Source organism: Papilio polytes, unplaced genomic scaffold, assembly GCF_000836215.1.
Source record: "Papilio polytes unplaced genomic scaffold, Ppol_1.0 DF824303.1, whole genome shotgun sequence".
NCBI classification, from domain to species: Eukaryota; Metazoa; Arthropoda; class Insecta; order Lepidoptera; family Papilionidae; genus Papilio; species Papilio polytes.
Window position 1 is genome coordinate 2,753,885 of NW_013524901.1, and position 27,959 is coordinate 2,781,843.

At 34.0% G+C, this 27,959-nt stretch overlaps 1 protein-coding gene across 3 annotated transcripts in view; it reads right to left on the bottom strand.

The window, feature by feature from the left end:
- Nucleotides 1-1,398: 1,398 nt before the first annotated feature.
- LOC106101281 (bifunctional heparan sulfate N-deacetylase/N-sulfotransferase) overlaps nucleotides 1,399-27,959 on the bottom strand; it is a 105,210-nt gene continuing 78,649 nt past the window's right edge. For 2 of the 3 annotated variants that reach the window (XM_013280450.1, XM_013280458.1), the window contains 12 exons: nucleotides 24,439-24,691; nucleotides 23,876-24,038; nucleotides 21,448-21,654; nucleotides 19,909-20,086; nucleotides 18,436-18,681; nucleotides 15,750-15,912; nucleotides 13,512-13,694; nucleotides 10,634-10,854; nucleotides 9,965-10,120; nucleotides 9,512-9,628; nucleotides 6,672-6,854; nucleotides 1,399-5,337 (listed from right to left, as the gene is read on the bottom strand). In XM_013280450.1, the coding sequence (XP_013135904.1) occupies nucleotides 5,124-5,337; nucleotides 6,672-6,854; nucleotides 9,512-9,628; nucleotides 9,965-10,120; nucleotides 10,634-10,854; nucleotides 13,512-13,694; nucleotides 15,750-15,912; nucleotides 18,436-18,681; nucleotides 19,909-20,086; nucleotides 21,448-21,654; nucleotides 23,876-24,038; nucleotides 24,439-24,691 (2,284 nt within the window). In that variant the 3' untranslated portion in view covers nucleotides 1,399-5,123. The remainder of the gene's footprint in view (nucleotides 5,338-6,671; nucleotides 6,855-9,511; nucleotides 9,629-9,964; nucleotides 10,121-10,633; nucleotides 10,855-13,511; nucleotides 13,695-15,749; nucleotides 15,913-18,435; nucleotides 18,682-19,908; nucleotides 20,087-21,447; nucleotides 21,655-23,875; nucleotides 24,039-24,438; nucleotides 24,692-27,959) is intronic. The other variant, XM_013280467.1, reaches the window with a different exon arrangement.

Here is a 27,959-nt window from a genome sequence, read left to right on the forward strand (position 1 = left end):
TTTTCGTCCGCGACTCCCTCCGCGTGGAACTAGAATAAACAGAAGTAAGTAGCCTATGTGTTCTTCCAGACTGTGCTTCCAGACTTAGATCTATGCCAAAGTTAATTGAGATCCGTTCAGCCGTTTAGACGACAAAGTCTTACATCCATCCATTCATCTGAACTTTTGCATTTATAATATTAGTTGCTATAATAATTATTTTATATCGCTAGGTTACTAGAGTCCCTAAAACATTATCTATAATCTATGCTACTATTATAAAGAAGAATGATTTGTTTTTTTGTATGTATTGGAATACCTCAAAAACTACTGGGCCGATTTATACAATTCTTACATCAATAAAAAGCTACGTTGTCAGCGAGTAGCGATGGCTACATTTAATAATTTCACACGGAGGAAGTCAAGCAACAGCTAGTATTATATAAAACAAAACATGTTTCTCGGTATATTAACTTTGATCTTTCTACGTAAGCAAAGCAGTGTTAAATATTATTTACTTAAGATCGAAACTGAATGTAAGATACATAAGAGATATTAGGTTATGGTGTGGAGGCTTTGCCGTCGATAACTGAATTACCGCGCGTCAGACGCCGCCATCTATCAACGTTGATAATTCAAAGATAAAGCCTCCGTGATCGCTTATTAAACGCTACGTGCGATATTTAAATCGTAAATAGATATATAAGACCTCTATGTACGTTGTTAATTTTATGTATTACTAAGGGCCTGTCCCAAAATTCTTATTGTCAGATAACTATCCAACATAAAATAATATGTGATGGAAGTATCGGATTTTAGTACACTATCTGAGCGTCTATCAGCCAATGCTGGGACAGGCCCTTAGATTTTAAAATGTGTAAACAATTCATGTATTATTTGAGAGTAGAAGTAATTTACCTAAGTTATTTATTTAATTTGGGAACGTAGGTATTCGAATAATTTTATTCGAGATATCAGAGATCGAGTTGATGGTTTTTTAATAAATATCACTCGAAATCATATCCGAATGGTAGATTGGCTGTTAAAATTCAAATTCATGAAAATTCAATTTCAGTCGATTTATTTCGTGTTGATAGTGACGCGGCGGATGAATTTCAAACTTCGTATCCACTCCTTGTCGAGTGCAAAATTTTACGAATTCAAAACTATTCAGCTTAAAGTATTCAGTGAATTAATGAATAAACGGCTAGGAACTAGTTGCCACTTGCAGGTGGTGCAAAGAAAAGAGAGCAATAGCTTTGCTTTTATAAGTTTCTGGTATCAAATAAATTAGTAAAAATAATATACCTCAGACTAATTCTTCCTTCTCTTTTTTAAACGTAAAGCGCCATCTAGTGATCAGGACATTCCGAATTTATAACAATAAGGTAGGTTTTTTAAATTGTAATAAGAGTCACATGAGTTTTAAATCATTTTAATAAAATAAAGTGATGTATTAGTTTGAAGGACACATTTTAAGAGCATTTTTTTATTAATATTCCATTTAACATATAAACAATATTTAATTAATACATAAACAATGTTTACGAGCCAAATAATTCCGAGACATTTTCTAAATAACATAACCGATTTATTCTACTGAAAAACTACTTTATTTTTTTTCGATATAACTATGTTTTGCAAAAAATATTGAACGTCCTATGAAAATATTTGGCTCAAAAGTTTATAGATTTACTATTTGCAGTAGAAATCGTTATGAATTTAAAATTGAAACATATTTTACAAAAACTTGCGTTTCATTATGTAAATGTAATTTTGAAATATATCAAAATACTTTTTCATTGTAAAGTAATGAAATTGTATTAACAATTTAATGTTAAAAACCCGTCACATTCAACATTAAAGCTGCAAATTTAATAAATCAACAATGTAAAAATGAAAAAAAAATTTTTTTGTTTCAAATAAAAGTTATTCGCCAAATTAAACAAGTTGTGCTACAGTAGAATTTCCACTGTACAAAAACTTGTATAAAACATCCTCTCATGTATAGAAGATATGAAAGAATGTTTTAATACAAAATTCCTAAGTAGAATTTCACAAAAATGTTGCCATAAACATTCACTAAAAATCCCAAAATTTATTTTTACTTTATGTTAAGTATATATTTTATTAGTATATTTTGTTATACTTATTATTCAAATCGGACGTATATCTTTTGAGATATAAAATATTTCATTTTCTGTGATGTTTGTTATTAAATAAAACACTATACATATTTATTTTACAATATAAGATGGCAATATATTCAAATCATTGCAACACTGTAACATAAGGCCATACATATATTCATATATTTACTATATATTCACATTTTGTTCTTTTACGATAATATCTAATAAGTCTTAAAAATTAAATACAACATTTTTACAAAAAAAAAATATGAATTCGTTTTAAATAAAAATGTGCCTGAATCCGTATCTGATGACGTCATAGCCCTAAAATATAAAAAGAAATTTATTAACACAGATTATAAAATAATTTTTAATCTGTACTTTTAACAAATGTGACAGATCGACTCATTCGCACATTCTTATTTGAAACGTACTATACAACATTAAATAGATATATGTTTTTCATATGTTTTGTTACAATTATCTTTTAAGTACTAACACATACAGCTTCTTTGACAGATTGTGAAAAAATCAATACATTAAAACTATAAAAAGCTGGTTTACAAATGGGCACATTGATTGCATTAGAGATATATTTTCTAACCTTTTCATTTCGCCATTTTGCTGACTTAATGCGTTTTTTCAACTAATTTTTATTAAGACTTTAGCGTACTTCATTGCATTATTTAGTCTTAAAAAATGTTTTTCATAGTAAGATTTAAAATAATCTTAAAAAAAATGCATTAAAAGATAACAATAAAATGAATAAGTAAAATTGTTTGATTGCACGATACTTTGCATAAACTGAATTGATTGTTATAGCTGCGCAATTTGAGACCTTAATTCTAGAGCAATAAATTTGCTAATAAAAAAACACAAATCCTGACATTCTGTACTTCACGATTTCGGAGTTACACATATAGCTTACAATAAGGACTAGCGTGTTGTACACAAAAGACAATGTTTTAGTGTTAATTTCACACGAAGACAGAACATAGCACACTTAACTATGCAGTACTGCAATTGGATGTTACTATCGTAAAAGTTCTGTCTCGTTTTCAAACAATAGCAGTACTGGAATGTCGACTGCTCTGTCCTTGTGTGAAATTGCATTAGTGCCGTTAGAGACAGTTGATATGGCACCAGACGTACAAATGTTAGAATTAATTACAGATATCGCGGGAGTAAATGTAATGTGCCAGGTAACGAATGTTGTTGATGAGTTTCCATTGCCGAAACATATATACAATAAGATGTTTTTGCACGAGATTGGCAATAGACACCCACGGTTACTTTCAACAAACAAGATGCGTTACAACAAAATATCTTTAGAATCTTCTTTTATTTGGGAAATCAATTAATTTTATATTAACCCCATTATATTCAGATATACCTGAACATTTTTGTTAGTTTTGAATCCTTTTTTTAATATTTTTTTATAAAAACAAATTTTATAGAATCGCTACACGCCACTTGAAAATATATTGTTGGAAACAAGTGTATCAAAACGAATTTAGTTTTTTCTACTAATATTGTCGTTAAAAGTATTTGAATATTAAATTTAAATTTATCAATAAAAGGCGTCAAACCGTCGCATGGAATGAGAAACAAACTCCACTATTTAAAATCTTACATTGACTATATGAACAATCAAAGCTCGATAATTTGCCTCGTAAGAAAACTATAAAAATAACAATAATTTACTAAAATAAAACTATAATCATGCAGCATTGTTCGTGCCTATCTGCCTACCCCATATGGCTAAGTGGATGTGGGCAAGTTGAATAACTCGTAAAGAATTATCGTTCAATTCCAGTTCAATGTTAAAAAAGCTACCGTAAATAATTTACATTATAACTTAACCAAATTTAAAAAAAGGCGATGCATCGCACATCACAATAAAGAATATAATAAAACATCTAGATTTTCGAAATAGCAAGCCTAAAACATATAGTTATCTCTTTCACTCTGATAGAAAAAAGAACGAGTAAGCAATATAATTTTGCATGAATCCTTCGTCGTTGAAATCCCACGTTAGCAGTCTCACGGTATATAAACTAAAACATATTTATGGGACAACTGTTACCTTAAACCTACTTAATAAGTTTCAAAATAAAATTTGACTATTAAAAAAAAACGAGTAAAGCTATACAATAAAGACCAGTCGCAAATATGCTATTACGTAATAGACAACTGCCGGGTTGGTTTTAAACCATATTAACTCTCAAGTCCATTTTAAGTTTAAAACATTTACAACACAATTATATACGACAATCAAAACACTCGTAGAAACATGTCACTCAACTTGTTGTCGATTCGCGGCCTCTTATGAGGTAGTTACATGTCAGTTGGAGAGTAAGGTTGCGGTCACTAAACCTGCGATGAGCGGGTCGGAACGATAAGCGGAGCGGGCACAGAGGGCTAAAAATCAATTAACAAAGACATTTCAACGATCAGATAAAAGTGTCAGCACTGAAACCCAAAAGAATTCTCAATAACACAAAAGTTTTAAAAATAATTTTTAATCTGTACTTTTCTGAAATATCTGACAGTTAGTTATTGACACATTCTTACTTGAAACTTTAAAAGGATTATACCCAACCGTCACCCCGCTCTGTCCCCACGTGAGAATAAAAAGTTTCATTCATCCCACCATCGCCAATAAGGCAACAGATGGAACCGTTATAAAATAAAATAAGTTCCAACCGTCCCGTCATCGCAAAAGGTGGAACGGATGAAACTTGTTATTCTCATCTGTCTCCACGCGGGGTGACACAGATCGGGGTGACAGTTGGGAATAATCCAACTTTAAGTTTTTCACATTTTTTGTTACATTTGTCTTAAGTACTAACATACAGATTCGACATTAAAAAATCAATACTTTTAAGCTATAAATTGCATGAATCAATCACCTATAATTTCAGTCCGCTCATCGCAAGTTTACTAAAGACTGCTGCGGAGCATTCCCTAGTTCACATCACTAGTTGCGGACACACAGTCTGCAAGCGCGTGCTATCCAGACAGTTCGTCGCGCAGCCAGGGCGGGGCGGCGCGGCCCAGGCGGAGCAGCAACTTGGAGAGCGCGGCGTTGTGCGGCGTGTAGTAGCGCGCGAGGAACTTCGCCGAGCGCTCCTCCATAGGCGGGTACACGCGACCTTTAGATTTACCGAGACATTTCGTCTTCTCGCCACTCACCTGACAGAAGAAACCTTTCTTCGCGTCGTATCTGGAATTAATGTTATTTGTCACTTATGCTGTTGACTGTAAGAATATAACATTATCAAGACAACAAGAAGATTTCATTATACACAATTTTCTATGTTAGGTTTTGCCCGTGACTTATCCGCGCTGTAATTAACTTAGTAAGTAGTCTATGTTTTCTTCCAGATTATATTCAACATCTCTGTCAAACTTAGATGTACGTAGTAACATTCATCTATCCATCCATCCAAACTTTTACATTTATAACAGAGTGTCAAATATTACTAAAAAGGGTACGAAATGTCCTCGACTATAATCTTTAAAGGAAAAAATTGTAAAAGTTACTTCAACAAATAAAATGCATGTTACATTATGAAAGTTTTCGTTTACTCTCCTATAATTCATGCTTTTAGATAGAAAATAACAAGAAAAACCGATAAAAAAGATAAAAGAATGTCTATTAGCGGCCAAACAAAATGTTTTTGAGCGGAATACGGGTGAGTTGTCAAACGGCACAGCAAACGTTACCCGATTCACGATGTAACGTTTTTAGTTGTTTTATTTCCCAAACCCCGGCATGTTTGTTGTGCAGTCGGTACCCGACTATTGCAAATTGAAATCAGTTTAGCTATACATACGATATCAAACTTGTAAATCAAAATGTACCAACTTTTATCTATATTAATCAAGAATTAGTATTTTACATTGAGTAACGAAAAAACTTTAAAAACCTGAAGTAAAAGATGATACTGTATTTAACATGCTAAAATAAAAAAGAACAGTTCTCATACAAATATTATAAATGCGAAAGTTTAGATGGATGTATATTCGTTAGAGTTTGTAGTCTAAACCATTTAACGGATCCCAATGATATTTGGCATAGACGTAAAAGATAGTCTGGAAGAACACATAGGCTACTCAGTTTTGTTTTTGTATTGCCACCCGGACGGAGTCGCGAGCGAAAGCTGGTAAACAATAAAATAAAGATTTTTAACTTGCTCTCGGACGAAGTCACAGCTAGTGAATCCATCATCATCACCAGCTCACTATACGTCCCCACCGAGGAGCTCGGAGCCTACCCTAATAAGGGGTGACTAGGCCATAGTCAACCACGCTGGCCCAGTGCGGGTTGGTTGACTTCACATATCTTTGAATTTCTTCGCCGATATGTGCAGATTGCATCACGATGTATTCCTTCACCGTAAGAACGTCGGGTAAATAATGTACATATGAAAATTCTAAAAATCGAAAATCACATTGGTACATGGCGGGATTTGAACCCAAGACCTGGGGATTTCAAGTCAAATGTTCAAACCACTGAGCCACCGACGCTCTGTGAATAGTAAAGTTATAACTAACTTGAGCAGGTTGTTATAATCGATGTGCGGGGTGATCTTGAGGAACTTCTGCAGCGCGTGCAGCGCGGCGGCGGGCTGCGCGCGCAGCGCCGCGCCGTCCACCACGTGCAGCTGGTGCGCGCCGAACTCCGCCACCCACCGCTCCAAGTGGTGGCTGTACTTGCCCGGGTTCAGGCAACGGTTGCTACATACAACCATTTAAAACAGTTTTAACATAGTTTATCATATGTAGTATTATAAATTAAAGGATTATTCCCAACCGCCACTCCGCTCTGTCCCCACGCGAAAAGAAATTTTATTCTTCCCTCTTTTTTGTCCCATTATCACCAATAAGGTGACAGATGGAACCGTTATGAAGTAAAATAAGTTCCAACCGTCCTCTCATCGCAAAAGGTCAGACGGATGAAACTTTTTATTTTTATCTGTTGCCACGTGGCGACAGAGCGGGGTGACGGTTGGGAATAATATAAATTAATGAAGTATGCCAGAGAAGCATGAGTATGCAAGAGTTTTGTAAGGCATTAATGTGTAATATAATAAAAATGAAAGATATGACTGGAATGACAATAAATGATAGTTGCAATGTAATGTGCGCTAAGAGAGTTGAAATGTAACGAGAAAACTGATAGACAATCTTGGTGGTGGCGTGCATATGTAAATAAAAAAACGACGGAACAAATAAAATAAATAAACCCCAATAAATGTGATCTACAACTTTAACCAAGGTCATACATATAATACAATCCAAACTTTATTCACTGGTAATTTTGTAGAAATTAGGCTACATGAAAGATGTTACCTCAGCAAAAATGGGCACAAAAATTCAAAAGGCGCCGTAAAGTTTGAATTGTGTAATATGAAGAAGTCACATATTTAAATTAACACTTTGAAAGAGAATAACATTATTGCAGTTTTATTGTTAAAATAGTAGAACCCTAAAGTAAACATACAAAAATTATAAGAGTTAAGTTACGTCTAAGTAGAATGTTGCGCATACTTAGGTACTGTAACCGAATAATTTATACGTTGCATATTTAGTCGGTGCGGTATGCGCTAACTTTGATGTCGTGGGATAGCGTTCTTGAGGCAAAGCTTTAAGCGCTTAAGTTAAGCTGATTGGAACAGCACAGTTATTACGGCATTTAACTTTTATCATTGTTTCGAAAGTTTATTAGTTAAGTACAGTTTATTATGTTACTAAAAATGAATTGAGACAATACGATGGATAAGAAATATAATTTTCTTAGCTATAATTTTCATAGATCCTATTGATCTAATAATATTTAATACTAGCTGTTGCTTGCGACTTATTCCGCGTTTAAATAAAAATAAAATTAAGTAATTATAAAAGATATAGCCAATGTTACACGTAGATAAATTACCTTTCTAAAGGTGAAAGAATTTTTGAAATCGGCCCAGTAGTTTTTACGTGGATCGAATACATACAAACGAAAATCTTTCCTCTTTATAATATTAGTTTAGATGAAATAAATAATAAAAATATTATTTACTTTTAGGTACGTAATTTAGTTATATAAAAGGTGATTAAAGCTATTGTAACAAAATAACCGAGTCGTATTGTGCAGATAATGCCGTATGAAAGAATGTTTGTTTCATGTCCTATTGTTCTATTTATTGAATTTCACGATCGATGCATGAAACAAAAGCGATGAAAATAAAATTATTAGTTAACATAAATGAAACGGTGTCTTAAATGATTGCAAGAGATTTGTTTAATAGCGTTGGTTACTCTGCCGTATGTTTGCTCCATTTTATTAAAAACTAGCTTTTACCCACGACTCCGTCCGCGTGAAATTAAAAATAATTAAAAAATTATAGCCTATGTCACTCACAGATAAATTACCTTTCTACCGGTGAAAGAATTTTGAAAAACGGCCCAGTAGTTTTTGAGCCTATTCAATACAAACAAAGTTTTCCTCTTTATAACATTAGTATAGGAATGCTAAGTATATCCATTTAAAATTTTTTTAATTTAAATTTTGGTTTTAAAAGTTAGACATAAGCTATTCCTATGCTACCTATATTTTCATTGTTCTATCGTATGTCGAGGAAACTTCTTCATTCATTACATTCATTTTGTAGAGTATACAGTATACAAGAACAATAGACCTGAAATGTAAAGATATAAGAAACGTATATCGAGACAAAAGCGCAGGAATCGAGCGCAATCTGCGCCTTCCGAGTATCTGAAGAGAAAGTCGTTGCACAAAATCCCCGCATATGAATACAGCTTCAATTCACCGAATTCAATGGGAAGTTCTGAGCAACATTCGCGTACTATATTCATATATTGTTACCATAGACATTAAGAAATATATAGATTAGACGGGAACATTTTTTTACCGGTAACTTTGTAAAGGTACTATGTTAGTTGTCATGTTTATTGCCATTTTATGTCCTTGTATTGAATTGTAAAACAATTCTACAAAATTATAATAAGCACCATCTTTTATACTAATATTATAAAGAGGAAATATTTGTAGTTATGTATGTATTTAATTAACTCAAAAACTAACGGACAGAATTCAAAAAAAAATTCACCATTAGAAAGCTACGTTATCGCTAAGTAACATAGGTTTTTTAAATTTCATGTAAGCGAAGTCGTGATTAACAGCTAGTTTGTTATGATACAAACTAGATAATGTCCCAAAATATACATTTAAATATGATTTAGTTACACCTATTGCAAATTCATCTAAGCACAAATATATATTGAAGTTTTGAAGATTTATTAAAAGACAGCGTTAGTGAGGCTCATGAGGAAAATTTCTCAAGTGTGAAGTATGCCTACTCTATACAATTTATATCTCTGTCACTCACCGTAAGTCCTTAAGCGGCTTGGGCGCGGAGTCGTTGGCTGTGATGACGGTGTGGAAGGAGTAGTTCCTCGCCACAGGGTCACCGTGAGAACGTATATGCTGGTACCATGAATACGCCCTACATGTTACAAATAATTAAAATAGTAATTTCATAACAACCTATACTAATATTAATAAACAAACACTTTGTTATATCAGATGCCACAAATCAGAGTATATTTTTTTAATAAAAAGCTCTACTTACGAGTCTCTATGCTATCTATTTTCACGGTATTTAATTTAGGGGGTAAACTTCAAGTCCATAGCAGTAAATACGCAAAATTGCTTTAGTAAGGGTAACTGTGTTCAAATAGCAAAAGACTTCGTTGTCATTTGTATTTTGACATTTACAACATATCTAAAAAGGCATAGTAAAAACATATGTATTATTTGAATTGCAGTACAATAAAAATACCTTTTAGAAGGAGATATAAGTATAGCAATAATCTTGGCCGTGGGCAGCAGCGCGTGCGCGCGCCGCGGCGCCACTTCCGCGTCGAAGTACGTCGCCGACTTCTCGAACGCCATCTGGCTAGAGTTGGTTAGGTTCGCCGGGAAGAAGTTCAAATACCTACACAAAATATTGAAATATTAAAAACATAATTCTGGCCACATGTGCTACTGCTGTAGTTTTCCAATTTACAGTAAACTAGTTATTGTTCGCGATTTCGCCCGCGTGAAATTAAAAAAATAATGAAACAGCCTAATCACTCATAACTTAGCTTTTTAATGATGAAAGAAGTTTTAAAATCGCCCTAGTAATTTATGAGTGATTACAACACATACAAAAATACAAAGCTTTCCTCTTTATAATATTAGTATAAAAAATTATTTTTACTAATCTCACATATAGATGGATGGATGGAAGTTTATTAGTTTGTAGGCTAAATTGCGGTACAGATCTCATTGAAATTTGACATGTAGAGCATAGTTTGGAAGAACACATAAGCTTTTGATTTTTTTTTAATTCCACGAGAGTCACAGACTAAAGCAAAATAATAAAAGAAGTCTTTCAGCCCTTCCGCAAACATTCAAAATCTTACTTCTATACTGGTATTATTAACTTTAATTGCGTTTTACTCACCAATCCAAACCTTTAAGATAATTATTATTGTTGAAGAACTGCAGTTCCTCGTACGTGGTGGTGCTGGGCAGGTTGGGTACGAGCGCGGGGTGCATGGCGAGGAAGCTGTACAGCGCTGTGCTGCCGGTCTTCTGCGGCCCGATCACCAGCACACGCGGTAAACTACCACACCACTTGCTCTTCGACCAGATGCGACGGTGACGGATGTCGTCACACGGATTCTGGATACCAAAGAATTGTTCGTTAGTGTCAATAACATTTGGAACATTTAGAATCAATAACATTTACGATAATTATAATTATAAAGTAGAGGGAGGGTATGGACAAGATGGTACTCAAAGATATGTTACGAAATTCACAACTATGTTATGATTCCATAATCAAACACAGCAACTTAGACAAAGGATTGAAGTAAATAAAAAACTTAAAAATACATGAAAACCCTCAAGATCTAGGGAGTCTAGTCGTACGAGCTCACATTAAGGGACTTTACTAACCATTACTTTAAGAGTGGAAGTAAGAGGTATAATTCAGACATAAATATTAATATTCTAGTGTGTCAATGGAAACAGTTAATCGATACAATAGTGGAAGGTTCAAATGCACGCGCCCTCAACAGTTAATCGATCAAACGTTAGGCGGGACTTGCACAACAATTGTTTGTCACACGTGTTCCGAATGTGGTTAACACAAACTACAGTCTTTATAGTTTGTGTTACAACTACAATACTATTAAAACAAATGTTTTAAATATTTTTATATATACTGCGCTTTATTGTAAACTAGCTGTTGCTCGCAACTTCGTTTGCGCAGAAGATAAAAAAAACCTATAATATGCCCGTCTATGTAAGCTACCCTTCAGTGAATGTCCGGTCGAAATCGGCCCAGCCGTTTCGGAGGTTATCCGGAACAAACGCGGCTTGCGGATAGACAGACAATTTTTTATTGCATTACAAACAGACACTCCAATTTAATTATATGTATGTAAGATATAGATATTAAAAATGAATACAACACCTTTCTAGCAGATATTTGAGAAATCACATTTTCAACATGTTCGAGGAAATTAGGTCCAAAATAACTTTGAAGAAATAATGATTTCTGTTAGTTCTTAGTTTTGATAACCAAAGTAAAATAAACATTACATTTTTTATTTAGAAAGTTAAATATTTCAGCGTCATTGTGGCGACCAAAGTTTTGGTTTGTTTTGACTTTGTGTATTTTGTTACAGAGAGGCTCATTCAAAAGCGTTACGGAGCATTTTTATAGCGCAAATTTCGGCATTTTACGCTTTTCACTCTCAGCTTTTATATTCCTATTTTGTATAAATGTAAAGCAATGAATCCTAAGTCATTTATCGAAGATAGGCAATTATTTAAAAATGTACTTAAATAGTAAACTCGATTAGTTAATTAAAAATAGTATTGTTTTTAGTAAGGATTCTTGAAGAAAACAGTATTTTCGACAACTTTTGTTTAACTTGCGTTTTTTATTTTAGGTCGATAACAATAGAATTCATCTATACTAATAGTATAAAGAAGAAAGATTTGTATTTTTGTATGTATTGAAATAACACAAAAAGTACTGAGCCGATTTCAAAACTTCTTTCACCATAATAAGCTACGTTATCAGTGAGTAACATAGGGTATATTTTTAATTTTACTCGGGCAAAGACGCGAGCAGCATCTAGTATAATTTGGAGATTTAAAAAGTTATTAGTAATGTCGAATCGTTTTACTGTCAAAGCTCTTCAACTGTTGGTAAAGTTAAGTCTCACAAAGCGTTGTGCGAATTCGCCATTCGTTCATTGGCATCTCCCAACTTTTGTGCTTAGTTGGAAATAGTTAATGGAAATTAATTTCAATGAACTTTGTTAGACATTTTCCAATCACGAATTACAGTGGATACGTACTTTTTATTCTTATCGCAGTTAGTGAAATTATTTTTTTTAGTTAAAAAGTAAATAATGGAGTCTTTTACATATATCCTATGTATAAGATAGTATTTGGTTTATTTTACTTCTGCATCAACAAACTTAAAAGAAATTTAACAGCGATAAAAATATTCCAGTGCTTTATTAAAAGTAACCGTCTTCTGAAACCAACACTTAAACACTACGCTTCGTAAATGCCCTTAACTGACAAACATCGATATTTAAAAAGACTTTTGAGTTTATGCGTGGCTTTATTTAAAACGCTGTTACGTAAATGTCGTTTCAGTTATCGGCCGTTAGTATATAAGGGCGTGACAATGTCACCACGTCATTTAGCAGATACATATTGGCGTATCTCGTTCTGCGAATCCATCCGCAAATTGAATCAAGGGCGGTCGTCGTGTCGGTTCATTCGAGTAAATATTATGTTTTTTATAAAGACTCTTACATTTAATTACAATATGTTTTTGTAATAACATTCTATATTGTCATGACAGAAATGAAATTATAATTAAATTCTTGGTAAATATGCAGAGCATCGGCATGTTTATTTCTATATAAAATTATTCTAATGATAAACGTAGTGAACATACTACAAACATTTTTATATTGATATCATATACTATAAAAAAACCATTCACCACAAAATGTGAGAAACACGGTGAGAGATAATTGTTTGAGATTGAAGAATGAGATTTTTATTATCTTCTCTTGTGATACAAACATGGTGACGGAGAATTAAGAAGTTGAGAGATATAGATTATACAAGTTTTTGAGAGACAAAGATAGATAAAGTTGAGAGATAAAGAATACACAAGCTTTTGAGATATCAAAATACAATTGAGAGATAAAGTAACAGTTGATAGATAAAAGAAATACACAAAATTGTAACATAAATGGTTAGCTATTGTGTTAATGGTGAGAAGTAGTTGAAAATGTACTCACCCCCCACAGCGGGTTGAGTTCATCGGGTCGCAGCTGGAAGTACTTGTGCGCGAGTGCAAGCGGCGGCGCGGAGGCGAGCCGCACATTGGTCCAACAGCGGAGAAACTTCACCACCGACTCGAACGTGTACAGCGCCAGTCGATCATTGCCGTAGTTCGACATGTGCGTCATGAAGATGTTGATCTACGACAAAACATGACAGAAAACTACTTTTAACCTTTAAATGCACGATTTTTTCTTTTTAAATACCATAAATTGAAACAGGTAATAAATTGAACATACATTAAGGGAAAAAAATGTTTTACGTTAGATTTTCTGTTACAGTGTTCGGATGCAAGTGTTTTATAATAGATTTTAATGAAATAAACAAAGTGTACAATGGTCCTAATGGTTGAAATCTAACAGGCGCACTAGCCATGCTTCCCTTAGTGTAGATTAAAGATAGTAGAGTTATACTGAGGGACACCCTTAGTTTAAATTACCGACTCAATGTGACAGTATCACACAATATTATATCTAAAATGTATTTCTCGGAAGCCAGTAAAATATTTTAAAAGCAAGAAGTAATTAAGAAATGGTCAAAGCAAAGACGTCTCGAATTGTAAAGGAGCTAAACTCCACGGAATGTCGCCGTAAAAAATTACTACGATACTGTTTCTTGGAAAGTCTTTCTAGACGACTCATAATATTGTGAATAAATGAAAATGAGAAGTCACTTAGCACTATGAATACTTATTGAAACAAAGCTTTAACTTAAATTAAACAAGACTTAATTAAAAACCAAATAACTACATAACACTAAGGGAAGTGAACAATGAAATTTACATACATATAATCCAGTATACATAAAAATATACAAATTTTGTTATGAAAGCAATAGGGAAAATTGTAAAGCCCGGTCAAAGGGTATTGGAGATTGTGCCGCGGTGTTTTTCTAAACGGACCGATTTGGCTCGACGCGCAATTCTTTTATAGGTTTTCCTCATGCAACAGGTTTACGGTTTAACGTTGAATTGGTTCGATAAATATTAGGTCATCGATTATGAGCAAAAGACAAGTAATATCGATGTAAAAGTCAATAAAATGATTATGCTATGACCGTAAACATATTAACAAATCTGATAATTTTAACTACGTGTCTAGTTTTGTTATAAGAAACTGACTAAAAATTAATCTTATTTCTTACTAATATTATAAATGTGAAAGTTTAGATGGATGGATGTTTGATAGAGTTTGTGGCCTAAACGGCTGAAGGGATCTCGATGAAATTTGGCATAGATGTAGAGGATAGTTTGGAATAACACATAGGCTACTTGCTTTGGTTTTTTTTATTCCACGCGGGCAGGCTCGCGGGCGGGGTCGCGGGCGAAAGCTAGTAAGATATAATTTTGTTTTAATATCAAATTAATAATGTCGACGAAAGTAATATGCAACTAACTTTAGAAAATCTAGGCTAGTTCGTAATTCCGATATTCGACCCGATGACAAGCACTTCTATGACTTTAATTAAATTTCGGTCACTCGGATTAATGGTGGTTTAATTAAAATTGAAGCGAACTATAAATTTATATTCTTGAACGTAGATAAAGGTAGAATTTCACTGTTATGAGAATTTTAGATGTTACGTTACTTTACAATACAAGCTTGCTTCTGAAATCTTTTTTTGACGATAGCTGTGATACATTAGTCCAGCCATATCCGTGTCAACATGATATATTGATTTTGGACGAACCCAAATCAAACTAATGTTGTCCTGTAGCAACATTAATCCGTTTTTGTGCGCGACGAATGGTGTCCCTTCTCTACAAAAATGTCAAAAATACGCGCAGTTCGTACGCCATCCATTAGCAAATACCGGGACGGATTCGCTCGTAAAGTGTTGTTATTACAACGTTTTTTCGACGGAAAATGATGAAAGCAGTTTTTCACTAATGCATATGATCTAACTAGGAAATATTTATCTCTGATAACACAACTTTTCATAATGTTTAGTAGAAATAATTCGGGTTTAAGGCATTTTATTTCTACGATCAAATGTAGTTTTGGCAACCAACAAGTCAATTATTTTTATATTATTTTGGTAACATATGGTTTATTGTATTAAATATTCTAAAGATAAGTTTCTACTATTAAACACCACAATGTTTTCAATGTGAAAAAGAACTGTGTAATGGACTGAGAATATATTTGTTTAGGAATGAGGCAGTGAAAACCCTAGCTTACTAAGGTATGACTTACAGGGTTGTTGATGACAGTCTGGAAGAGTTCCCCGCCCTGTATGGAGCGGTCGAGTCGCTGCCGGCCGCCGGGATATCGCTCCAGTAGCAGCGTGTGTGTGAACAAACCGCACGTCTGACGCGGCAACACCATCACACCGCGGTGACGGAAGCCACGGCGCAATCTGTACAATATTACTGGTACATATACATAATATGCGAGATGACAGATAAACAAAAAAAATATTAAGAATGTGGATACAAAGGTAGAGGAAGACTGAAGAAAGTATTGGTAGTTTGTTAAAATGGCTTAGGAAGGGCAATTCAGATATAACGCCTGATAGAGATGTATGGAAGAGCAGCACATACTGCGCCGACCCTCCGTAGGGACAACGGCAACTTGGTGATGACAAAGACGAATAATGTTGCAGTCGAAGGGTAAAATCTAATCAAGGGCGCATTCGCACGAGCGCTTTTAAAACGGTGCGCTAACCTCGGTGTTCGGGTCTCTAATATTGAACGCTTTAAAACCATCTTTGTTTACATTGCTTAGCGCTCAAAATGCAACAGTGCACGATAAGAAGCATCTGGATTTGGAAAGACATAGTTATGCATTTGTTTTATAACGCTCTTTAATGCGCGTTATTACAACGCACGTTAAATTAACACGCATTAATAAAATAAATTTTATATACAGGACAATAGTATAAAACGTTTGTACCATTTGTTTGAAATAAATACAATCCTATTGCATATTATCTTTCGGAACGGACGACCTATTAACTTAATTACAAGTTTGTTTTAATAAAATTCTTTGGAAATAATCACAATTTGTAATCACTTCAATGGAATAAAATTATCAGAGACATTAGTTCATGTCAGAGCGTGGGTCACGGTACTGATAAAAGACACACGCTGTGTGGTACTGCACTAATCGTATTGTGAGACTAACTAGCTTTCGCCCATGACTCCGCCCGAGTGGAATTAAAAAAAAATTGAGTAGCATATGCGTTCTTTCAGACTACATCTATGCCTAATTTCATCGAGGTTCGTTCAGCAGTTTAGGCTACACTCTAACAAACATCTATCCCTATCACTATTATTCTCATTATCGGCTATATTTGTTTGTTTCTTTACTATTACAAACAAAAGCTAAATTACAATAAAAAATCTTCAGTCAATTATAAAACCATGTTTCACTTTAGGGTTGTCTAAAATACGTTTTACCATTTAATTGGCATTATAAGAGTTGAAGTTATCAATTATTTTAATTTGTCGATGAGAATATGCAAATAGTCCAACACTCTATTTGTATCATTAGCTGATTGGTTAGTTTCATTATCTTATGTGCCTAAGGCGAGTAATAATTCACTTTCGTGTATCAAATTAGTTTCACATTAAATATTACTATGAGAAGTTTAATAATAACGTTATATTTTAATTTTATGTTCAGATAAACGAAATGTATACATGTATTTAATTGAAATAAAAAAGGACAAAGAGATAATTTATTTGAAACAAATCTGGAATAATTTTCATAAATTCTCTTATATTTGGAGAAAGAAATACGTATTATTTCATGCTCATAATTTATATCATCTAAATTTATTCCTCATTTTATTGCTATCGTAAATCTTAATACAAAGTAACACGGCCACGTATTGCTTGAGCACGCCTTCTGTTAATACTCCATGATTTGAATAAATAAAAAGCACAAAGATCAACAAACGCTAACACAATACGTATTTTACAATTTAATACCTACAACACATAGATCAATAATGTGGAATCAATCAAAATAAAGAAATTTAACAACTATGTAGCGTGTATCCTAAATTGTCTATGAATTATATATCTTACTAACATTATAAATGCGAAAGTTTAGATGGATGGATGTTTGTTAGAGTTTGTAGCCTAAACGGCTGAACAGATCTCGATGAAATTCGGCATAGACGTATAAGAGTTTGGAAAAGCACATAGACTACTTAATTTTGTTTCTTTCTTGTTAATTACAAGCGGACGGAGTCATGGGCGAAATCTAGTGAATTATATTTTATTATTATTATTTTTTTAAATTCTATGTTAAGAATAACAAGAGCAAAGTTTAGCAAAACAAAATCAAGACAGTATTAAATGCGTCTAATACTTTTATTCAAGAGGCAGGCAATTGCTTTGGTACGTTGTCGTTCACTTTTACGGCTACTTTTTATGTCAGTCTGTGGAAGCGTTCGCCATCTTACTTCCGGTTTCAACTGCTTTTAGCGGGACTATAACTTCCTTTATGGTTTATTGTACTCATCGATTCTATTAACGCTAATTTATCATCATTATTCAACCGTTTCGATACGATTGATTTGAATATAATGCGTAGCTCAATCTTTATTCATAGAAGGGCAGAAATTGTGTACAAAAATTACAGTTTGTTTTGAAAAAAAAAAACGATAAATAAGTCGAAAAGTATTATAATATAGAATAGCAGTTGCTACGACTTCGTCCGCGTGAAATAAAAATGTAATATAATAAATATCTTTCTTTCTAGTATATAAATTAGTTTACCTAGAAAGAGGTGAATGGATTGCGTGAATGGTGACATGATCAAGAAGGGTGTGATGAAATGACGTATGACAGAGTTATGCGGAGGACAAAAACCTGTTGCGCCTACGGGAGTAGGATAAGGAGGAAGATTATGATGATATAGAATAGTTTACCTGGCAGGTCTTAAATGCGGGTACTCCTCAGTGCTGGTGACCTGCACGTCCCATACATTGCGCCACGCCGCGTACAGCGGCTCATGCACCGGGTACACGCCCGAGTGGTGCGGAGACACGGAGTAACACGAGTTGGTAGGTATACCGTGTTCTAACGCGAACTGCTTGTTCAACATCATCTCTGCTTCAAGCTGAGACACGTTGTTGTAGAGGTGCGGCTGCTGGTGGTTCCACATGTGGCAAAACCTGGTATAATGTGTTTACTTAGGTCGTGATTGTACTCAACGGCGATTTCTTGTAATTTAACTGGGACATGGTAGAAATAGCTTGATTTATTTTGATTAGATAGAGAGGGAGGGAGAGGGAATACAGAGCAAGAGAGTTGGTAGAGATTTTCTTATTATAAGTTACAAATTCAAGAGTGAGAAACGGTATAAGGGTCTACTTTAATTGGTTCATTGTTATTTCAATATGTAGAAGTTTGAATGTGTCTTGTTATATCTAAGATACATTTTTTTATAAATATAAAAAGGATACTTTGTATTATGCAAGGATTAATGAAAGACGTCATTCAGAATGGACGGAAACGTTTAGAAATAAACTTTGTCTCAAAAATATGCTTTATTACAAATGTTAAGAGTTTAATTTTGCATCAACATTTTATGTATGCGCAGACGAGACATTACCTACGCTCGTGACTTCATACAAGGATGACAGACATCAAAGGAATGAAACTGTTCCTTACATTGATAATATAAACACTACTTTGTTTTAATCATATTAAGGTGCGTTTCCACTGTCGACATACATGTTTATACATGTAGTGGAAACGCCATATTTCATTCTTCACGTTCTCTTGAAGACAGACAATGTGTTCATATAAGTGTCACAATCGAAACATTGCCGTGTCATTCCATACAATTTATAAACGCTTGATGTATCACATAATTACAGTTTATAGGTAAAACTAACTCATGTCATCAAATTATATGTATGGAAAAATAATATTTGTTTGATACTGGTTCACTATTATTATCATGACGTCGGTACAGAACTCATAAAGCCGGTATGATTAATGACGCAATAGCGTGTTTATGATAGTGACAGTTAATAGGCTAGTATTAATAGATAAAATAGAGGTTAGGAACTTTGTCTTTTTATATCTACTAGTCTAGATACATTAAATAACTAGCTGTTGCCCGCGACTTTGTCTACGCAATATTAAGATAAAAAAGTAATCTTTAATATGTCTGTCTATGTCAGCTACCCTTCAGTGAAAGTCGGAAAAATTACCCGGAATAAACGCGGCTTGCGGACATACACATAGACAGACAATATTTTTTAAATACAATTTTCGTTATTAACAACGCAAATACATCATCTTCCCGAAATCTAGGATTCTTTTCATATTAAAACTGACACTCTAACTTTATTATATGTATAGATGATGCCACTGATTCATTGGAAACTTACCACGTGAAATGTTCTCTATTCCGTAGTAATGCGTCGTCGCCTCTATTCTCTAGCGGAGTACCGTGGTGGTAGTATTTTGCACTGAAGCCCAGGTTAAACCTGAAGCCGGCTACAAGCCTCTGCAACGCGGCTTGGGACGCTAGCAGGGCTGACACGTCTTCTTCATGTAGTCGAGTACCTAGGTAAATTACTTTTTTTAAAACTGTACTAGCTGTTTCCGTGCGGCTTCATCCGCATGAAATTATGAAAATTTTTTTCCTTGTTTACATTTGTCAAACTGTCAAAAAACATGACATGACAAACCTTAGTAGTCTTTCTTTCTTGATGTTGGCAGCCACTTATGGTCTCTTTCCCACATTAGGGTTTTTATCCAAAATATTTACCCCTATATTTAATAGCGTGAGAATATATAGCCTAAAGCATGACGTAAGTGTAGGACTTTTTATTTTAAAAGAATCATTCAAAAATATGCTGTAATTGCTGACATCTTAGGCAACGAAGAACTGTGTGTTTACGCTTTATTATAATAGTATAGATATAAGAATACATTCATAATTATTTTGGCTAAGAATAGAACTTATAGACGGAGGAAATAACATCCTTCTGTGCGTTCTGTTGATTAAAGATAGGTAACGCATTTGCAACTGCGTGTATTTATTGGCAAAAAAAAATATATTTTGGAAAATCCCTGTATCCAATTGCTCATTTGGTCTCAGTAAAAGGGACAAATGTTCATTTGTATACGCATATTACTGTTTAAATCATTTTTAGGCTATAATTCTATTAAGTTAATGGTACAAATGCGAATTAAGAACCGTGTTGTCAATTTCAACCTTTGTACTAAATTTTTAATTTAAAAACTTTCAAAAAGATGTCTCCATTTCATATCAGCAAGGCACTGAATTTGCTTCCTTTTCAGTCTGGAATTCGTGGACAAAAAATAGTCGTCTAGTATTTCCTTCTTTCCACGTACTGAGAAGGTAAAATGCGACAGATTTTTGCTTATTCATGGGAATAAGTGAAATTACATATTTACACAATATGAGTTACAAAACAAGACAAAGAGATTCAGTCCACATTTTCATTAGTATGGAAACTCACGAAGAGCGTAAAATTTCTATAAATGAAATGTCAATTTGTCTTTGGCATGGTAATAGGAGTTTAGTGAACTTTAGAGTTTTTAAACCTGTCTTAACAAGTTCGCATAAATAATGAGCATCGGGACTTAACAGCAAAGTTGAAACAGGGAGGAGTTCAGCTCTTGAGCTCCGATCTTAAATCTTACGAAGCTCTAATAATAACTTCAATTTATCGAAGACTTTATCTTTATTATTTTAACTTAACTTTATTTAAACAATTCATAAAGATCTTGTCATGTCAAAATATCATGTTTTGTCTTATAAAATTGAATTTATAATCATCTTTTTTACCCAGATAAGATGACAAATTAAATGCAATAATGAGGTCTACTATAAGATGATCTATCGACAGAATCTTCAGATCAATCAATCACATATATAAACATTAAATAGCACTTACCCCTCTCTCCAACGAATATGTCATCAATATCGACAAGTATCCATCTATCGAGGCTGAGACTGAGCTGTCCGTGGCTGAGGTAGCTAAGGGCGTCGAGAAGCAGTAACCGATGTAGCCAGAACTGCAAGCCAGCGCCGAACAGCACGCGTTGTACGCCGTCCACTCGCCCGTGGTCTTGTATCACTGTTGCCAGTGGGACGCGCTCTTCTGTCACAAGCATTGTCTTATTACTCCTAGTATTATGATTCAAACTGAATTACGACTACGAGTTCTTTGTACATTGCAACATGAGATAAGCGTAAACATAAATTGTTTTGTTCTATGTCCTGTACGTAACTGCTAGACATAAAGTTTAAATGGTTATATAACTACAACATATTCGCAAGGAACTAAATTGGCATCTTCACGCTAATACAAAACAATTTACAAGAGTCAAAAATTGTATATGGTATCTTGGACTTAAAAGGTTAAAGCCATCAGATTTTTTCGTGTACCTTTTTCGATACTATCCATTATTTTTACAGTAATAACAAACACAAGCAAGTCATTTGCATTTAAAGGGAAACAAAAATAGAGGATTCGTCAAAGGAAAAGTTACGATTTCGCCCGGAGAGCAAATCTCTGGCGTACGGAATATTTTACACCTACGTTGTTTGAAAAACGAAGGCGGAAAAAACTTCCGGCTCGAATGTTACTGACTACGGAGCTAGTTTTACAGACTTTTCGACTTCGGGGAATAAGGTAGAAACAATGAAAGAATAAAAAACATATGCTTTTTACAAAGAGAACAATGGTTCAAATATGAATGAGTGCTTATTGATTATTGAAGAATTCTTTCGCGTATATTTGTATTATTGAAAAGTATTTCGTAATAATTATGATAAGTAGCGTAGATTTTATCGTAAAAATTCAAGTCACTTCGAACTGGAATGTGAAAATAATAATAAATTATTTATACAGTCACTTTACCTTGGAAAATAACTTAATGTTTCTATCAATACTTAAGTTATTATAGTTCCTATATTTCTCACACAATACGGTTATTTAATACCTAGTTGTTAAGTAAAATATCTCAAAAGAAAATATATTCATCTTTTTCACAATTCATCGTAAAATAGGGGCTATTGATACGAAAACTTTTGGGTCTTGTTTGTTGTTGATCTTTTATACCGAACAATAGTTTTGCATAACGGCAACTTCAAAAGTATAAAAACTTTCTTGCACGCAATACAATAATAATGATAATAGCAAGGCTTATTTAGATCAAAAATATTGCAAATTATAATTATTTTTGTAATAAAACATCGTACAATAATAACGGTTTTTTAACATTAAATAAAACGAATAGTAGAGCTATTGTTTCCGATCGCCGTAAATTCTACATTTGTATGAAACTTAAAATAAAAGACTTTTCCATGTATTTTTTAACAAAACTTATCAAGTTCTAGAAGTTATATGACTGGTCGGATACATACCTAAAAAGCACATAATTTAAACTAGCTGTTCCCGTGCGGCTTCATCCGCATGAAATAAAAACTTTATTTCATTGTTTACATCTGTCAAATTCTCAATTTTAAATGTCAAAATTAATTGCACAAATAACAACCATGGCAACCTTGCTTCTTTGATGTTGGCAGCACATGAAGGTTTTTTTTTAAATTTTGTTATGGATGCCCTAAGTCGAATAGCATGAAAATATACAGTATAAAGCGTGTCGTAAGTGTTTAAAACTACGCCACAAAGTAGTGTGTGTTTACGCTTTATTATATTAATATAGATATATAAAGTTAATACATATAATTTGCGCCTTATATTGCACCTAAGATACAATATTTTGTATACATATGTTGGTATGACTAAGTTAACTGCGAAGCGTTGCGCTGCTCTTGCGGAAACACATTAACGCAGTAATGGCCTTATTGGAAGATGTTAATTAGCGCATAAGCAGACACGAGATGCAACTTAAGCACCACTTCTGCACATAATCACTTGAGATATTCACTTAACTATTGCTTGTCGTATGAACTACAGACGTATTAATATAAACTTCATACGCCAAGTTATAAGTAAGGAAATACATGTAGTAGAAGAGCATTACGGCTAAAGTATTTGGACTAGAACTATGATGCAACAGTCTAAGTCTAGACGGGTCTACCTACCACATATGTAAGCAAGATCATACATACAAGAAATAATCTTATAAATTCGAGAATACCAAACATATCTTCTCATAGACCTCTTTCGAAATATTACTGGCTTCCATGAACCCCTACTATATTTTTATACACGACGGAAGTGTATACAAATATAGTAGGGGTTCATGAATTTCTTCCCTGTACCCCATGGGGTTCAGATAGACGATTTAGTGAATTCCAATTATAATTCGTTTTGTAATTTTTTATCAAGACAAGATAATTGGTATACTTACCGCTGGAGCCGTATTCGTTCTGTCGCACTGCCCAGGCAACTGGCTCGTATGTTGTGCTATTGGCGCGGAACACAGTCCAGTGGTCGCCAGGCAGCGCACCCCACGCTGTCTCCCCCGCGCGGGACAGTCGCAGCACTGGTGATGCGGGGTTGAGCGTAGCATCCTATTGAGCAAACAAGATATCGAAAAAAAAAAAACAATTTGAAACAAACATTCCTGTCATAGATGGTTTTTCTATAAAGAGGTATTCAATTTGTTGCGTTCACTTAATATCAGGGAAATACTATAATTATCAGTATCATAGTAATGTCTATTTTTATCAATTCATGAAAATTTGTGAAAATGTATAGAACATAATAACGCCCTTTTCGCGGAAAACTTTAATATAAACCATAAACGTTCACTTCACATGAAATTTTACCCACATTGGGAAACCCCATTTCGAATTTACTGCGAATTTGAAAACAAACATAAAATTGTTTTGAATTCATAGAATCCAATTAGCGTATGAATTAAATAATTTTGTACAAAAAGGGTTTCAGAAAAATACTGTTTTAAGGTACCTTAAGTCTTAGATTGGTGTGCATGAATAGTGGGAATCCTTTCAACTGAGCTCCGACCAATGTCTCCTCTCCTGGCGTTGCAAATCCGACGACACCCACGGCATACTCCCGGCAGTATTTGTCCAGAAGTTCTCGATTCCACTTGTCCATATTTGCGTATTTGTTGAGTGATTCAAAGACGATCACACCGTACCGTCCCTTGTCCAATGTGGTGAGGACTGGCAGGCTCTTGCCTGCCACCTCCACCTTGTACCTGCGAACAGATTTATATTAAGCATATGGAATATTGTAGAGCATTATTTAAGCAAAATTAGAGAAGACTGAAGAGTATTGTACTTAGTAAGGCCACAAAATTAATTTGTATTCAAGCCATTTCGGTCTTCTCTGTAAAATAGGTATAAAACCATTCTTTCTCATATTCAATTGATTTAAAAAGTAACCTTCATCACCTTGTAAATATTCAAAGATAAGTTAAGTGAGATCCTATACATAAATAAATCTAGTTTATTTGCTACGTAAAAGTATCTCAGGTAACTAGGTACAAAAACAACTTTATCCCGTGTTCTGTCGGAGCGTTTGATTGTCGGCTATTAAGGCGATTACGTAGTTGGTAATGATGTACGTGTCACACAGAGTCGAGGTTATTTGAACGAAGTCATAAGTGTTATTAATTCAAATGACTTATGTCGCCTTTTTCACATGTTTCAAATTACAAAAAAAAAATAGTTTTTCTAGAGTGATACAGATGACAAAAAAACTGCAGTTAGCAATAAACGTTTCCGTGAACCTTAAGCCCGCAATACACGTTCAGTTTTATTTGACAAAAATCTAACAAAACCGGGATGTTCAATTCTCAATTTTGCCCAGACACGTTAGATTTTTCTGAACGTTCCGACTGGTTAGATAAACATGAGCGTGTGTAGTGGCTCTTGCAATTTAAAAAAAAAAAACAATAGCAATAAAGAGGTCAACAGTGGTGACCGACACGACACAGAGTTATGAACTTCGCAACCCGGACATATTTGTCATTGCTAAATATAGTTGTGAGAACTAAACCGTATAAGATGTCTTTTATTATGAAAACATGTTTTTTATTATGTTTACTTTAACCGTGCCTATTTGTGCATCATTATTTTATGTATTCTAATCAACACTAAAAAAATGTTTTATTGGTTGTTCATATTAAACGAAATTTGTATATTAATAACTAGCGTAGCAGCTGCGTAGGCTCTTATTTTCGTAGACAAACATCAAAATCCAACTCGTGCCAAAACTTAGCGATGCAAATAATAAGAACATCAAAGATATAATCATACAATATTGAATTGGACATTAATGACAAATTCTACAAAGGCAAATTAGTACAATTTATAAAAGAATTTTAGAAAATCAGCTGTTGTACACAACTAGGTCAGTTCAGCATGCCATTATTTTTTATAAGAGAAGGGGGAAACAAGCACCGATAACACCGAGATGTTTATCGACACTCATGAACATCCTTAATACCAGAGGGACTGCAGATGAGTTGCCGGCCTTTGAGAAAGTAATATGTGCGGTCCCATACGCCAAGGTTTTTGATAATCACAAAGAACGCGATATTTAGAATTTAAATCATACCTATAGAAGCGATAGCATCTGTAGGGAAGAAAACGTATAGCGATATTTGCAAAAGGTATCGCGGGTGTAGATGAGCACACGTACTGACTGAGATCAATACCGAGGTGTTCGCGGCCCCCGGCTCTCGGCAACCGGCAATACCGTGCAGTTGTTTAGAAATCGACCCCTGCCACGGAAAGAGTTATATTTCTTAAAAGAATTATGAGTTGAAATATACCTATAATCTAGTCACTAGTTACGTATTTGTGTAGACAACAATGTGTTTTAGCGATATAAGATTAAATTAAATATATCTGTTTGCTTTAAGCACAAGTTTAACCGAGTTTTATTCCTCATAATGTAATTTTTTGGATTAGTCAAAATTTGGTAGTCAAAATTTCAAGAATTATTCCCGCTTTAAAGTGGTGTAAAGTAAACATTTACGCGATATTTTGCATCAAGGTAAACTTATAAATTTAAGCTTTGTTGTTTGTCAATAGCAATTTATTATCAAAAATATATTTACACATGGCAGAATAATAGCCTCCTTTGAAAGAACGTTTGCAATATATATTTTTAAGCGCTATCCCGAGGGAATTACGGGTGCGTGACGTATCTATGAATTGTTGCCCGTGCGATAATCCACAACGCAAACAAAACATCAAATAAAAACCGCAGACGAAACCACAAAATAGGTCACAATTTATGTATTCCAAAATGTGCAGTTTGAAACGAAACATAGCTTTTAATTGCTTATTCCCAAATGTATATTCATCAACATAGACCATATAATATTAAAATAATCAAAATTCATTTTAATTTGCATCATTTTAAATGTAACTATTCAATTTGAAATTATTGTAGAGCAAGGCCGACCCTTGTCATAAAATTGTACAATTTTAATGGCATCAATAATAGCATCCCCACATCAAACATTGGACTTGATCTTTCAAACTCGATTGGTAGCATTGGGGATGGAAATATACAAACATTTTATTCAAGATACCGAAACATTTCATTTTGAATCATTCGCCAACATTCGTAAAGTAAAATATATAGGAACTGAAGGTTAAAAATAATAGGGAGCGAATTTATTTAGCGTCAGTTAAGGCACGTTTCAATTTGGTAGTCCAAGAGCACTAGAGAGCGAGGCCAGGTGGAACGGCAACTTGCAAATAGCATTTACCTTCCCTTGCCGGTTCACCTCTAATGCATGTACACTCCGCCACACACGCAAGCTTGCCAAGCTCGTTCGTATTCGATACATCGATATTCACGATTCGTAACGTTATAACGTCAGAACGTCTATACGATTTATAACTAGGTATAGCTCGGCGCGTCTACGTTGTCTATTTAGGTTCGTCTTTCCTTGTTTCTAATTACCTTAATTAGTGCTGAGCCATTAGTCGGAATTGGCGCTCGCTTTAAATTAGTTCAGCTGTTTTTTTTTTTATATGCGTTAAATGCGAAGACGTTCAGTTTGTAATAAAGAAACTAATAGATCATTTAAATGAGGGCATCGTCTTTTTATGAGGTCTACGACAATTAATCAGCCTACTGAATACTTGGTACAATATTAGCAACTATTGGGTATTGATGAATTCTATAAGTTTGGACATCATTGGTCTGCTATAAGCTAGCTTATATCGTTTATTTATGATGATTACCTTTATCCTGAAGGACGAGCATTTCACAGAATATTACCACACTTATTTAACTGTTTAAAATCTATATTATTAACTGATGAATCAGTAATGTACACTGTGTTCATCTATACTAATATTATAAATAGAAAATATTAGTGTTTTTGTATGTATTTAAATAACTCAAAAACTACTGCAGGGTTAGACAGTAAAAAACATGAACGAAACGAAAGCGATTATCGTTCGATTGTGATTGGTTGAGACACTGACGTCTGACGTCAC